We start from the raw sequence: 16445 nt of genomic DNA, 5'->3' as shown, positions 1-16445 counted from the left end.
ATGAAATCCGCTTGATCGCTGGTGGGCAGCTTCTGGTTCGCCCACCCTGATGTGACCTCACTGCTTCTTCACTCCAGGCACCATATCTAATTGGCCACAGTGCGCACTGTTCTCAATGCTTGCAGACCAGGGCAGCTCCGTTGCATAAATGACCCCAAATCCGAAGAAGAACGCTGCTCCCAGTTTAGTGATGCCTCAGTTGAGTACCTGCTGGATGCCACGATGTCCCCTACCCCTGCTTTGGGGCAGCAGCGTCACCAATCCTGGCAGCGGTGGTCAGTGCAAATGCTGCCCAGAAAATGTTGGCCATCCATTGCAGAAAGAGGTTGAATGATCTCATCCATTTCGCCAAAGTAAGTCAACCTTCTAATCACTCTCAACTCACACACTCACGAGACCATCACGCATCCACAGGGATCTCAATCACTGCCAGCTCAATAAACATCACCATGTGGGGAGGCGATGGTATAATGGTATTATCACTGACTAGTATTCCAGAGACCCAGGGCAATGCTCTGGGTACCGGGTTCGGATCCCACTACGGCAGATGGTGAAATTAGAATCCAAAACAAAAGTCTGATGACGACCATGAAACCATTGCCGATTGTTGGAAAAACCCATTTAGTTCACTAATGTTCTTCACCTGGTCTGGCCTTCCTGTGATTCCAGACCCACAGCAATATGGTTGACTCTTAAAAATGCCATCTGAACAAGGGCAATTAGGGATGGCCAATAACTGCTGGCTTAGCCAGCTAATAAAAAAAAACTCACTCTCATGTACCCTCACATTTCCATATGGCCTCATTCTCTCTGCTGATCTCATCCTCATTCCGTCCATGGTTCTACAAACTACTACAAACACCAACCATCCATATCATCTACCCCGCCATGTGTGTTGCTCACACCCTCTCCATTGGTCTTTATGCAGGACAGGATCGGCCATTGGGCATTAGGCACCAGTGGGTGCACCAATAAAAGGGAGAGGTCCCAGACCAGGGATTGTGTAATAGAACTCAACGTTCTCAGCGACTTCGAAAACAGAGCCATCGCGCTGGCCGGGGACTATGTTGACTATTCCTGCGGCAATAGTGAGGATGTCGGTAAGCACCCACATGAGGATCCTGCACCAGATCATCCCTCTATCAACAACTCTGTGAATGCACTGCTCTGTATGTTACTTGGCTGCCTGCACTAATAATCTCCACTTTCTCTCCTAGGCACATCTGCCACACGCCCGACACCCTTGGGCAACCAGGACACCATCTCCAGCCCCAAAACCACCTTGGATGAGGACCCTGAGGTTGGCACCTTAGAAGCCCCATCACAGCACTCACCTACACTGTCCATCAGTGCAGAGACACACACCTAGGTGGTACCGAGATCTAGAGCAGGCTTGGGATCACAATCTGATCCACAGCAGGCAGAGGTAGAGACATCAGAAGTCAACAACACTCGGAGGACTGCTGGAGGCCACAGTTCTGCTGAGTCCGAGTCAGATGATGAGTCTCTAGACTCGGTCCTCAATCATTTGATGGAGCTGCAGCGACAAGCACAGGAACATCAGGAAGGGATGTCAGCTCACTCCTCAGATTGCAAGGGATGATGGAGGAGTCTATTCGACTTCAGTCCGAGGTGATTGCATTGTCATGCCAACGCACCAATATCAACCATGGCAGGATGGCAATCGCCAAAGAGACCTTGGTCATGGGCATCAGTCCTGCACTGCTGCGTGGGATGATCTCCATCGCTGAAGCCATGGCTGGCCTCCAGCAGTGTCAATGCGAGAGGGGTGTGGGGCAGCTTGAACTCACTCCAGCTTCCCCTTCTCCTCAAAGAATCAGCCACAGTCCCTCGGGCACCCATAGGGAGGAGGACCAGCAGCTGAACATCCCAGGGCCATCCACTCAGTTGACTCAAGGAGTGTCCCACCAATCCAAATCCCCACTTCCTCTGACAGTATCAGCTCCAGCTTCATGGGCCTGCCCCACAGCAGGACACCTGAAACAGGCCAGGGCCCTCCAGGTCTTGGTCTTTCAGAGGATGCCCACCAAGGTCATCACAGAGAACAGCAATTTGCAGTTAGTGTGGTCACAAATGCTAATTCCAAGTGGTCATATGTGGTGAACCATGGATCCATTGAGCATGATCAGGAACCACCAGTTGTACTTTCAGACAATGTTGATGGAAGAAATGGGGTATGAGTGATAGTGTACTGAAGCTTAAGTGTGCTCGATATTGGAAACTACGCATGACCCTGAGGGCTTCATGGTGTCAGAGATTTTTCAATTCACCAGGGCTAGCGATGCCCATGAGGGCACAATGTCTGCGTTAAAGGGGAGGCATGTTAACGGCTGGCATGTGTTTGAATGTTGTCATCCTCAGGTAGTCCACATCCATAGTTGGGTGAGAAAAAAAATATTGGTCACCATCCCTGATTGAGAGTGCCAGATATCAGTGGGATTGAGAAGGAGGTTACATGGAGGATTGACTCTTCTGTACATGGACCAAGACCTGCTGAACCTCCACAGCTGCCTTGGCACAAGTCCCACCCATCAGTTGCACCATCGATGTTACTCAATGCATAATCGCATCGTTGAAATGGATTACCTCAAGGAGCGTAGTCTAAATGAACTGCCTACGAGCTCACTCATAATAGTGGTTCAGCTCCTGCATCATCTAGGCTGCCGTTGTGACTGAGATGCTGCAGAGATACTTGAAGGGTCAGCATCTTTGGACCTTTGATGGCACCACACCCTCCCTCCGGACAGTGCCTCATCTCGCAAGGAAGCATGCTCCCAAGGCTTCATCAACCTTCAAAGGATCACACTAAGAAGAGCCTGAGGTGAAACTATTGACTCTTACTTTGAAGTGCATAGTTGAAAAGATAGGAGTTGCAGGGCTCCTGTTCATGTTGGCCTATTGTGTAGGCCATTTGTCCAAGAGGATGCTCACTCCATCTCGTCATACTCCTCCTGGAATCTTGTGGCTATGAGGCCCTCCTGCACGTGCCTGCCTCGTCTGCCTGTGCTATGGCTTCTTCATTTGCAGCATTGGCTTCCTCGAACTCATTGCTGTCATCCCCTTTTGAGGTCCTCCTCATTGGAGGGGATATGCAGCTCCTCCAAGTCACCCCTCTTTGCGGTGTCAGGTTGTGTAGCGTGCAGCAAACCACAATGATCTGCAACACCCTCTGGGGAGTGTATGGGAGTGCTTCACCAGGTCTGTCCAGGCACCAGAATTGCACCTTTAGTATCTTTATGGTGTGCTCAACTAATGTCCAGGTAGCAGAGTGAGCCTCATTGTACCTTCTCTCTGCAGGAGCCTGAGGCTGCCACACTGGCAACATCAACCATGTTCTTTGCGGGTACCCTTTGTCCCCGAGGAACTAGCACTGGATCCTGTGTGGTGCCTCTAAGATCTCTGGGATCTGCAGTCTAATCAAGATATGAGTTGGGGCTCTTCTTGGATATCTGGTGTAAACCTGCAGGATTTGTTTGTTATGGTAGCATACCAGCTGTACATTGAGTGAGTGGAAGCCTTTCATGTTTAATTATTGTAGTGCCTTCTGCCAGGTAGCTTTGATAGCCACATGAGTGCAGTCGATGGCACCCTGCATCTGTGGGAACCTGGAAATCTCTGCGAAGGCCAATGCTCTGGCGTCCTGCATGCTTGATCTCTGTCGAAGTTGATGTAATTGTGGGCCTTGCTAAAAGGACATCTGTGACCTCATGTATGCATTTGCGTGTAGATGCCTGAGAGATCCCACAGAGGTTCCTCATCAAGCCTTGGAAGGAGCCACTGGCTTAGGAGTTGAGTGCAGCTATTACTTTTACAGCCACTGGCAATGGGTGTCCTCCAAGCCCACATGGCGCCAATTCGTTGAGAATGTGGCAAGTGAGTTATCAATCCTTGGACGTGCAGAGCTGTCGGCGACACTGGTTCTCGGTCATCTTCAGATAAGACAGGCGATGTCTGTATAACCAGGCTCTAGCGAGGTGCCTATGCACTACGTTTCTGCTCTCCACATCCTCTGTGTCCAAAGAGGGCCCTGCTGGGCCTTGGTCTTGAGGGTTTTGCTCCTCCCTTTGGTGAGCCAGCCTCCTCTGTCGCAATCTCCTCCTTCTCTCATGCCTGTTTGCAATTATGCAGGCAGCAGTGAATCCAGCCTTCACATTCCTGGTGGCCTCCTCTCTGCAGTATCCCTGAGGAACAGACGAGAGTCAGGACTCATCTGCAATACTGATCTTTCTGTCAATGACTTGTGAGCAATTGTGGGTTTATGGCCGAACTACTCGCCATGGAAACGATCTACAATGCAGGGTGTGTATCAAGGTGCTTCCCCTCACTAATCATGAGCAACTGCTATGAGATTGCTTTGGTCATGTGCCTGGATGTGCTGCTTTCAGGCCAGGCACAGGCATCCTCATACAGGCCACATACCCACTTTGCCAATTAAGCTCTCGCCCTGCAGCCGTTGAAAAAACACCCCTGCCTCACCGCTGCTCTGGTGGTTTGAGACTTTCGTGTTAGTCCCCCTGAAACCGATGTGGTGCTGCCAGCAAAGCCTGGCACAGAATACCATGAGCGTTGCCCGGAACAAGGTAGGCAAATGGTCCTCGAATTGAGGAATGAAGTGCAGGTTGCCAGGTGCAATTCGCTTATGTACCGTTGTGAAACACATTGGCATGATTGCACGCTAATGTGGTGACATGATCAAGCGTGGGGGTATGATTCCAGCAAGCTGGGGTTATAAATACATGCAGAAAATGATGTTCCCGATGTTCAGGAGCGGAGACCACGACCCGCCTTTGGCGGTAGGAGTAGACGATTTCAACCTGGTTTTACAATGACGTAAAACGGATTTTTGCGAGATTTTCCATTCCTGCCCACCATGACGGAATATCTTTTTTTTTGTGGAATATCCTGGCCAATGTGTTTTTCTGTTATTTATTCATTCATGGGTTTAGGCATCACTGGCTGGGCCAGCATTTATTTCCCATCCCTAATTGCCCTTGAGAAGGGGGCAGTGAGCTGCCTTCTTGAAGTGCTGCAGTCCATGTCATAGTCATAGAGGTGATAGTCATAGAAGTCTACAGCACAGGAAAAGGCCCTTCGGCCCATTGAGTCTGTGCCAGTCAAACAAGTACCTAACTATTCTAATCCCATTTTCCATCACTAGGCCCATAGCCTTGTACACTATGGCATCGCAAGTGGACATCCAAATACTGGTCAAATGCAATGAGGGTTTCTGCCTCTACCAAACTTTCAGGCAGTGAGTTCCAGATTCCCAGCACCCTCTGGGTGAAAAAGTTCTTCCTCATATCCCCTCTAAACCTCCTGCCCCTTAGCTTAAATCTATGCCCCCGGTTATTGGTTCCTCCACCAAGGGGAAAAGTTGCTTCCAGTCTACCCTATCTTTGCCCCTCATAATTTTATACACCTCAATCATGTTCCCCCTCAATCTCCTCTGCTCCAGTGAAAATAACCCCAGTCTATCCAATCTCTCCTCATAACTAAAACTCTCCAGCCCAGACAACATCCTGGTAAATCTCCTCTGCACTCTCTTTGATGCAATCACATCCTTCCAATAATGTAGATTCCAGAACTGCATGCAATACTTTAGCTGTGGCCTAACCAGCATTTTATACAGTTCCAGCATAACCTCCCTGCTCTTATATTCTATGTCTCAGCTAATAAAGGCAAGTATCCCATATGCCTTCTTTTCTTAACCACCTTATCTACCTGTCCCGCTATCTTAAGGGACCAGTGGACATGCACACCAAGGTCCCTCTGATTCTTGGTTCTTCCCAGGGTCCTGCCATTCATCGTGTATTCCCATGCCTTGTTTGTCCTGCCCAAGTGCATCACCTCACACTTATCCGGATTAAATGCGCTACCTGGGAGGGTAGTGGAGGCGGGTTGCTTCAAATCCTTTAAAAAGTATCTGGATGAGCACTTGGCACGTCATAACATTCAAGGCTATGGGCCAAGTGCTGGCAAATGGGATTAGGTAGGTAGGATAAGTGTTTCTCACGTGTTGGTGCAGACTCGATGGTCCGAAGGGCCTCTTCTGCACTGTGATTCTGTGAAATTCCATTTGCCACTGATCAGCCCATCTGACCAGCCCGTCTATATCCTCCTGTAATCTAAGGCTATCCTCCTCACTATTTACCACCCCACCAATTTTCGTGTCATCCGCGAACTTACTGATCAACCCTCCTACGTTCAAGTCTAAATCGTTTATATATACTACAAACAGCAAGGGTCCCAACACCGATCCCAGTGGAATCCCACTGAACTCAGGCATCCGGTCACAAAATCATCCCTCGATCATCACCTCCTGCTTCCTGCCACTCAGCCAATTCTGGATCCAATTTGCCAAATTGCCTTGGATCCCATGGGGTCTAACCTTTGTTATTAGTCTCCCATGCGGGACCTTATCAAAAGCCTTGCTGAAGTCCAAGTAGACTATGTCAAATGTACTGCCCTCATCTACACACCTGGTCACCTTTTCGAAAAATTCAATCAAATAGGTCAGACATGACCTCCTATTAACAAAATCATGCTGACTGTCCTTAATTAACCTCTGTCTCTCCATGTGTAGATTAATTCGGTCCCTCAGAATTGCTGTTAATAGTTTACCCACCACTGAGGTTAGACTGACTGGCCTGTAGTTCCCTGGTTTATCCCTTCCTCCCTCCTTGAATAACGGTGCCACTTTGGCTGTCCTCCAGTCCTGTGGCACCTCTCCTGTGGCCAGAGAGGTATTGAAAATTATTGCCAGCGCCCCTGCTATCTCCTCCCTTGCCTCACTCAACAGCCTGGCATACATTTTGTCCGGGCCTGGAGATTTATTTACTTTTAAGCCTGCCAGACCATGGCACTGGTACACCTGCAGTAATGTTAGGAAGGGAGTGCCAGGATTTTGACTGAATGACAGTGAAGGAATGGTGATATAGTTCTAAGTCAGGACAGTGTGTGACGAGGAGGGGAATTTGCAGGTGATGGTGTTCCCATGCATCTGCTGCCCTTGTCCTTCTAGGTCATAGGAGTCGCTTGTTTGGAAGGTACTGTCGAAGGTGCCTTGGTTAGTTGCTGCAGTGCGTTTTGTAGATGGTACACACAGTGTTGTTGGAGCTGCATCCATCCAAACAAATAAAAATTGCTCCATCACACTCTTGACTTGTGCCTTGTAGATGGTGGACAGGCTTTAAGGAGTCAGAAAGTGAGTTACTCGCTGCAGAATTCCCAGCCTCTGACCTGCTCTTGTAGCCACAGTATTTATATAGCAGGTCTAGTTCAGTTTCTGGTCAAAGCTAACCCCCAGGATGTTGATAGTGGGAGATTCAGTGATGGTAATGCCATTGAATGTCAAGAGGAGATGGTTGGATTCATTCTTATTGGAGATGGTCATTGCCTAGTGTGATGTGAATGTTAGCCACCTGTCAGCCCAAGCCTGAATATTGCCCCGGTCATTTGGGCATGGACTACTTCACTATCCAAGGAGTCGTGAATGGTGCTGAACTTTGTGCAATCATCAGCGAGCATCCCCACTTCTGACCTTAAGAGGGACAGGAGGTCAGTGATAAAGCAGCTGAAGATTGTTGGGCCCAGGACACTACCCTGCGGTGATGTCCTGGAACTGAGATGATTAACCTCTAACAATCACAATTATTTTCCTTTGCTAGGTATGACTGCCTCATTGATATTAAAGTCAATGCTAAAGTTTAACTTTGACTCAGGTTTGTGCACACTATGCCCAATCTAATGGGACTAAGAATAAAATGGTAGGCTCTTAATCTTTTCATGGGATAAAAGCAGTATGGGCAGTATTTATTACAAATCCCTAACTCCCCTTGAAGAGGTGGTAATGAGTCACCTTCTTGAGCTGCTGCAGTCCATGTGGTATAGATAGAAGTATTACAGAGGGAGTTCCAGGATTTTCAGTCAGCAACAGTGAAGGAATGGCAATATAGTTCCAAGTCAGGATAGTGAGTGACTTGGAGGCGAACTTGCAGATCCTGGTTTTCCCATGTGCCTGTTGCCTTTATTCTGCTAGGTGGTAAATATCGTGGACTTGGAAGGTGCTGTCGAAGGAGTCTTTGTGAGTTGCTACAGTGTATTTTGTAGATGGTGCACACTCATCTCCTGACCCCCCCAAAGCCTGACCACCATCTACAAGGCACAAGTTAGGAGTGTAATGGAATACCCACCACTTGTATGGATGAATACAGCTCCAACAACACTCAAGAAGCTCAACACCATCCAAGACAAATCAGCTCGTTTGATCGGCACCCCATCCACTATCTTAAACGGTGACTCCCTCCAGCACCGATACACTCTTGAAGTCACTTCAGTGAAACGGAACATTCCATTTTCTAGCCAAAGGCACATAGTGGAAAATAATGGGAACAATTATATTTTCCCAAATCGTTTGCAGTCTGACAGTTGAAATTAGAATTATTTTTTCATTTTTCTGTCAGTGGCAAAGTGTTGGTGCTTAATGCTGACCTTGAAGAAAGCTGCTCACAAAGATCTTGTGATCTCTGGCAAGAATTTCATTTTTTCTGATGTATATTTGATTCTGGTGTAACTGGAGGGGATCTCTAGCTTCCAGCAACAATCCCATTGAAGGATTCTCACAGACAGTAAAGCAGGAAGAAAATGCATTGGTTATCCTTCACCTTTTAATCATTTTACCGAGAGCGAATTGAAGATTGGACATGGAATTAAGATAGAAAACTAAAACAAAAACTAAAGACATGGAATTTTTAGCTTAATGGAGAAGTTTGACATTCTACAAACATATAACTAGCTTTTCAGGGTCAGAGGGATTATTGAATAGCAATTAAGACTCGGTAAGGCATTAAAAATCTGGTTCCATCACATTCAAAGATGTGTTAATTTTTAGAGAGTTAAAAAAGTGAAAGATCACTTCTAAAGACTTCTAAATTTCTAAAGATTTTAATTGTGGGGACTTCAAAAGCATTACTGTAGAGGAGCAGGGTATCATTGACAGCCAACTTTGGCTTTCTGTGTTTACTGTGCATGTATGGACATCATAAGTTGCTGTCAGCTTCATTGCTGTAATGAGGGTGAACGCTGACAGTTTACCATCATTACGACTGCAAAATCCTGGCCTATGTATTAATTAAACATTTTTATGGAGATAATGTCTTGTAAAATCCTAACTTTTAATTTCCTACTCCAGCATGCGGTTGTGAAAATTGTGCGAGAGAAGTACTTGCAGACGGTGGCCTTTGAGAATAGAGAACAGCTTCAGACATTCCTTAATGAATTATATATTTACTTGGTGGATCAGATGCACTGTTGCCTGCATAAGGTAAAGAACAGCTGAAGTGGGAAAAGCTATGTACCTGTTATTTTTATTTTACCTTTTAACACATTTGATGAGCTCACTAAACTTAACCATATATCAGTAAGTAGTCCAGTCCAACCTCAAAGCACAGTTTGAAGAAATAATGGTGGTGATGATTCAAAGTCAATCAAAAACCTGTGGCAGTCCACTCTTTTAGCAAGAATTTGCAAACTAACTCCACAGAGACAGCCATCAAACTTCTATATGAAGTAAAAGTTGCCAGTGCAATGATCCTGTCTCTTCACTTAACACTGCAAAGACATAAGTTGAGTGGACAAGCTTTTGTGTTTTTCACAACCTTGATAGCAACAATCAGTACAGCTGACAACTGTTGAGAGTTTGGCAAGCAGAAGGGCTGGCGAATGGAAGGGTTTGTGAGCGGGAGATAAATAGAAAGAGTTAGAATGTTATTAAGAGTTAGTAAGTTATTAAACATATTAGTAACTGTGTACAGTTACTAATGTTTTATAATCCTGTTTTGTGTTTTATATGCAAAAATACCTCTTTGAAGAAATAAATTGCAATTAATCTAGATGTATTTTTAAAATTTTACTTGCAGTCAGAATAAAATTTTCCAATTTCCCAATTGACCCTCATTATTTTTCTAGTGAATAAGTTAGAATAAAGAAAAACAAACAAGTGCTGTTAGAGTGCATTGTCTGACAGGTAATCTGGTGTAGTTTAGAAAAAAACCATTACCATCTGCTGCTGCAGTTTAAATAGATTCCATTGTTGACATTTCCCAAAGGCTGAGCCCATTATGAATGCCTGACTGAAGTTCAAAAGCTCCAAACCAATTATCTCAGCAGAGGGACTAAGTTCATATTTTGAATGACGGTTTTAAGAGGCTATTGAAGGATTAGCTGTATTTGGTGTGGTTACCAAATAGGAGTTTGTTTGTTTTTATAACAGATTGATCACTTGAGGGGATTTAAAATCTTCAAATGAGTTTCATGAATGAGAATTTTTTCATTATCAAGTGTGTATGGGTGAGCTGCCTTAGACTGTTAAAAGCTTAGTTTATTTTCATTTCCACATGGCTCCTGAGGTCTGTCCATAATGGATACTGGCTGAGTGGCTATGGAGGTGGCATGAGAGTATGAGGTGGTGTGGGTGTGAGGGGTGAGGGCTAGGGGGCATCCAGAGGTGGCAGGCCCAGCTCGATCACAGCCAGGCCTTGCCCACATCAACCCCCTCCATGCTCCCAGAGTGAAAATCATGCATGCAGGGTTTGTTTCCATGGAGATGGGCGTGCTGAATTCCTGCCTCCATGGCAAAAATCTGGCTAGCAAACTCTGTTTCTCTCTCCAGAGATGCTGCCTGATTGGCTGAGAATTTCCAACATTTTTGTTTTCATTTAAGATTTGCAGCAACCACAGTATTTTGCTTGACTAATCTCTTTAGTTTACCTGCTCCCTTGGAATCAAGTTTATTCACCATCCATGACATATATGATGACATCAAATTTTATTCTGTCTTCTCTGGGCTTACTGAACACTCTATGCCCTGAATATTAAATTATTTTCCATCCTCTGGTTTATGTGTTCACTCTAATGGCTCACATTAACATGAACTACACTGAGGGAATGGATGACTGCAAAAATTTCTGCTAAGAATGAATGGTTGTTGGTTATAAGGAAATGTTTATGATGAACAGTCAGCGATATTAACTAAAACCTGCACTAAAACTTGTGAATGGCAAGCATGGCACTTTAAAAATTGTCAGAGAAGAAGAGTGCAGTGAAATGCACAAATATTGCTCTTCTCAGTGAAGGTGAGTTGAGAAGTGAGGTGACAACAGCTTCAAGGGTGAGAAGGGACTAGTTCAAAGTAAGCATAGTGGAGCTGTCACAAAACAGTAGTTGAACTCCACAGTACTTAATTAATTAAATGACATAACCCTCATTGTCACTTATTGCTGCAATACCAGTGGAATTTTACAGCCACTCATCATTTTTTATTGTATTATATCTGTGCATGATAAGTTTTGGTTCTAATTGGGTGCCAGTTCAACATATTTTATTTCTCAAAGTTCTATGCAAACCTAATTAGACCAATTCTAATACAAGCTGTATTTAAACAGCTGACACTTGGGGACACTTGGATGTTGTCTCCTGTTGATAGATAGCAAGACAATTTTCCCCTCTTTATAGTCATTTTGTTGCCCATTTATGGTCACAATTGTGACTTTTACAGTTTACTTAACTCATCAACTTTTGGCTTGTGACCCTCGGGTCACTGAGCTGTATTTCGTTGGTCACTTTATGACCCTTAACCCACTGAACAGATTGCTGAACATGTGCAACCATAGGGGGCTCATTCTTATCAGGACTTATTCTGCTGTCTAAAATTAGCATCCTTTTAGGCAGTCACAACTATCCTTCATTACATATGCCTCTGCAGAAATACATTACTACACAGCTGAGTAAAGTAAGCTATTTAAGATGTGATATTTCTGTTTCCTGAATGGTTTGCTTTAGAAGTTTATCCTGATTTTAGGGGCTTTGAAAAGTATACACTTTTTTGGGTGAATCAACTTTGCCCATCTTGCTTCACTTTATCTTACCCATAATTAATGCATTAGTCATTCTGCCTTAGTTTCAGTAAAAAATTGCAGAAGCGAATATATTGTTGTTAACAGTGCATGTACAATTCAGAAACCATGCAGCCATTTCATTCGTGGCATGTGAGATTGGTGGAAGCTGTGATCTTTAAATTCTTATTACCATTTTACCTACACTTTGAGTAGAATTTTGAATATTTTCTGATTTGGGTCTAAATCATTGTCCTTTTCTTCATCTAGATGTTGCATGTGGACCCTCCAGATCCTATTCCAGAATCAGTTCTTGGCTCTGCACAGTTAAAACACTTTGCTAAAGAAGCTGAAATGAACAAGGACTTTGAACTAGCAAATAAATACTACCAAGAGGTGAGAAATTGTGCAGATAAGCTGATAATCCAGGGAATCTATAGGGTGAATATCCTTCCATGGTGCTTGAGAACCGTTTTGTTATGATCACATCCTCAGTGTCCAGTTCCCCTGCTGAGCCTAATTTTCATTCTGCAGGCCCATACTAGGTGCATATGAGGGCACTACGGGGTATGGAAAAGCAACCAAGAGGACATCCTGGTGCTGCCAAGATGGTAAAGGCAGCAGCAACTATAAAGCAGTTGGTAAAATAAAAATACCCAGTAAGTCTTTTTAATTATAAAGGTAATGGGAGCAGAAATTTCCTGTGTACTGCTTCCTGCCTGCTCGAACCTGTGATTTGTATGTCAGTGGCCTTCACGTTTATTTATAGGTGGTGTCCACTGTGGATGAGTCTGTGTTGCTGTGCCTTGGCTGTAATAGCTGCAGCATCCTAAGCAAAAGTCTGGAAATCCCCTGTGGTCTGCGTTGGAGAAAATTGGTAAAAGGGCGATATGGCTGTGACACACAGTAGAAAGAATAATAGGAAAAGGAAATGTGAGTCTGAAGAATGATGGTGTAGGAACAGGAGGAAGGTGCTGGCTTGACTTTAGTATAAAGCTCATCTTTATATTCAAATTTGGGACTGAATGATGTTATGACCACAGCCGGTGTTAATTGCTGCGTAAGCCAAATCCCAGAGGGAAACTTGGCTTACAGGCCACAACCTTTCTTTTTTTATTCTGATGACAAGAAGAAGACGTACCAATCTCAGCAGTAAGAGGTCCAATACCACTTTTGGTTTTTTAAAATTTATAAGTAAAAGTTTTATTAAACTTAAGCACACAAGAATGCAATTACACAATTAAGGTTAGTCTTACAAAATGTTCCCCCAAAAATATTCTACTTTGTCACACCCACAATTAAGCACTTTCCAGGCAACACTCCCTTATTGGATGTTTAAATATGAAAAGTTCAGTAATATTATACAAGGTAAACTGCTGTAGCTTCAATAAAGGTGTACCACATAACCTTTACCCTCTTCCACTCTGCTGTGGAATCCACTTCAGAATAAAACTGCTTACTGTAGCCCAAGACTTCTCAATAGCTCAAACAGTTCCAGCTATCTCCAGCTTAACAACTATCCAGCTCAACAGCTCTCCAGCTCAATAGCTAAAAACCAGCTATGCACAGTAACTCCAATATACCTTTTTACTCTTTCAACTCAATCCCATTGTTCTCACACCCCTTTGAAACTCAAACCCTTCCAAATATAAGATCTTTCATCTTGTTTCCATCTTGTCTTTCCTTTTGGGTCAATAAAAGTATAATATCCCCACTACTATTTACCTATAGATTCCTGCAAGCTGCAAACATTTTCCTTTCCACCTCTAACTCCCCTTTGGAATTCAAACAACTTTTCAACTTATTTAAAAATGCAAATGTTAGATCTAACATGCTTACTTGTACCTCAAACTAAACACCTTTTTCCTTTTTATGTTTCCAAACCCCCAGACAACCTGACTCCAATCAAACTCTTGCCCAGCTTAATTAAATCTCACGCAACACACACACACACACTTCAGCCTTTTTTACAGAATACCACAATATTCCCCAAAATATTTGTTAAACATCCATTCTCACAATGGTTGTGTGGTCAGGTAGGGTATGTTTTTGCTCTGTGACAGAGAAAGAATTATTATTGGCTTGTGGGGAGATGGTCAGGTAAATAACTTCAGTAGATATCAAACAGACTTTTTTTTACTTAGTTCTGTCTATTTGTCTCCAAATAAGCCACATTGTGAAAAGATGGGTGATGCAGTATGCCTCCACCACTGACAATTTTGAAGCAGCAAGACCATTTTTATTCAAAAAGTCAAAAATAAAGACCTTTCTTCTCATCATTGACCTGTGTCCTTAGACAGAGTTCACCTAAATAGGTGTTGGAAACAGTCATTCTAGGTTTTTAATGGGGGCAGTCTGCCTCTGATCTGCTCCCAGTGCAATTAGAGGAATAAGTGAAGACCTAGCTTTTTGTTTTCAATTTTACAAAAGGTTCATAAAACAGGCATTTGGCTCCTCACTAGCATATTCAAGGTATCTAATGTCTGTTATAGATGGACATCAGAGCATCTGAATCAAAATAGCACTGGATGTGTTTCTGATGCTGGTTGGGCATGGGAGGTAGCCCCTGAAATTGGACCCCTGCTCCATTTTCCGCTTGGAAGACAGGCACAAGGTTCATTTCCCTTCATTGTCTTCAGGAGTAGGATGCTGAAGATGATCAACTATTTCACACTGGGAATGGGTCACGGACTTAACTCACAATTATCAAAATACATTTTCTCTTACAGAGATTAGCACGTGATAGGAGCATTGCTGAACACTGGTTTGACTATGGTACTTTCCACCTCCTGTTAAATGACCATGCCAAAGCAGAGGAGTGCTTCCGTGAGGCTGTTGCTGTAAACCAGGAGCATGTATACAGGTCAGAATCACACATGTTAACCATGCCATGCTTACTAACAGTTTTTTAGACAGCCTAATTAGTATAGCTATGCTAAAAAGGTAGCTTCACTTTTGACTTCGGGCCTTGATTTTGGTTTGGAGCATATATAAGATGGATGGTGGGTGGAGCGATTGCACAGCCTGCTCAACGATGTCATTGGGAGGTCTGAACCATTTTGATTGCCGAAGCTCACTTCAATTAGACAGGTGAACCTCCAGTGCAATTATTGCTGCTGCTTTTGACTATTTAAGCTCTGCATTTGTGCAGATGTGGTTGGTGGGAAGGGTTGAGGGACTCACTCTCCCAAAGATGCTATGTCAGTCACTCAAACCTTTCCAAGCACCAGTACAGAGATCTGCACATCGGATGAATGTACACTGTCACTTGACTTGATGGTAGCCTTGATTCAAAACACACACAGAATGTGATTAGTAAAGTTGATACTATGTTTGAATAGACTACACAGCATTTATTATGATTTCTTTGTTTGACTGAATCTGGTGATTTTTTTTCTAGCCTTATTCTCTGTGGTATCCTGGCATGCATGAATGAACACTATGAAGATGCTGACAATTTCTTTGAGAGTGCCAGGAGCTTTGAACCGAGTAGCGTGTTAGCTTGGACGATCCAGGGTAAGACTCAATTCACATTCCAATTCATTATCATGTCTCTTAAAGTAGTAACATGCAAAAACTAGCATGAGAAACCATTTGATTCCGAGCATTATTACAACCCATTCAGGAGAATGCGTGTCAGGATTTACCCTCCTGTGGACAAGAGGGAAGTACCTTGATGGTCCCTTCTTGAAGACAGTTAAAATTGTCGCAGTGCTGAAGTCAGGAATCCCCTCAAATCCACAGGATAATGCATGGAGCGTAAGTCCACCAGCTCTGAAGATCTCAGCTGGAAGACCATCGGGGCCACAGACTTTGTTGTTTTTGTCCATTTGATTGCTTGTTGCAGCTTTCCTGTCAATGGTGATTCACCCATGGATTCTACTGGAGATTGCCATCTGCCACTTTTTTTTCTTTGTTCTTTCATTGGATGTGGCCATCGCTAGCAAGGCCAGCATTTGTTGCCCATCCCTAATTGCCCTTGAACTGCGGGCAGTTAAGAGACAACCACATTGTCGTAGGTCTTGAGTCACATGTAGGCCAGACTAGGTAAGGATGGCACTAAAGGACATTAGTGAACTAGATGGGTCTTTACAACAATCAATGATATCTGTCATGGCCACCATCACTGAGACTAGTTTTATATTCCAGATTTATTAATTGAATTCAAATTCCCCCAGCTGCCTTGGTGGGATTTGAACCCATGTCCCAGACCATTAGCCTTGATTACCAGTCAGTATCTTAAGGTTGGACAGGCAGGTCCATTAACTAGCTCAATTACTTTTTAATGGTATCACTTGGCCGTTGACAGGTTGGCGAGCGCACAGTTGATTCGGCTGCACGCCCGCCAACCTGAAAATTGAAATGAGGTTGGTGACATAGGGAGTTCCGCCCAACGTCATCCCGCGTCATTTTATGTGTCTGCAAGCAGCACCCCCCCCACCACGCGCCGACCTCAATATGCTGGCCAATGTGGCTTTAGACCTTCTAGAGGAATCTCTGACATGGTCAAATACAAGAAAAATGTCAAGAACT

The 16445-nt window shown here is 44.1% G+C and overlaps 1 protein-coding gene across 3 annotated transcripts in view; it reads left to right on the top strand.

The window, feature by feature from the left end:
• Positions 1 to 16445, top strand: part of cfap70 (cilia and flagella associated protein 70) — an 83783-nt gene that overhangs the window by 45338 nt on the left and 22000 nt on the right. For all 3 annotated transcript variants that reach the window (XM_041206626.1, XM_041206624.1, XM_041206625.1), the window contains 4 exons: positions 9212 to 9343; positions 12183 to 12308; positions 14642 to 14775; positions 15313 to 15428. In XM_041206626.1, the coding sequence (XP_041062560.1) occupies positions 9212 to 9343; positions 12183 to 12308; positions 14642 to 14775; positions 15313 to 15428 (508 nt within the window). The remainder of the gene's footprint in view (positions 1 to 9211; positions 9344 to 12182; positions 12309 to 14641; positions 14776 to 15312; positions 15429 to 16445) is intronic.

Source organism: Carcharodon carcharias, chromosome 15, assembly GCF_017639515.1.
Source record: "Carcharodon carcharias isolate sCarCar2 chromosome 15, sCarCar2.pri, whole genome shotgun sequence".
Classification (NCBI taxonomy): domain Eukaryota; kingdom Metazoa; phylum Chordata; class Chondrichthyes; order Lamniformes; family Lamnidae; genus Carcharodon; species Carcharodon carcharias.
The sequence above is the reverse complement of the archived record's forward strand: the minus strand, read 5'-3'. Positions and strand labels throughout refer to the sequence as shown.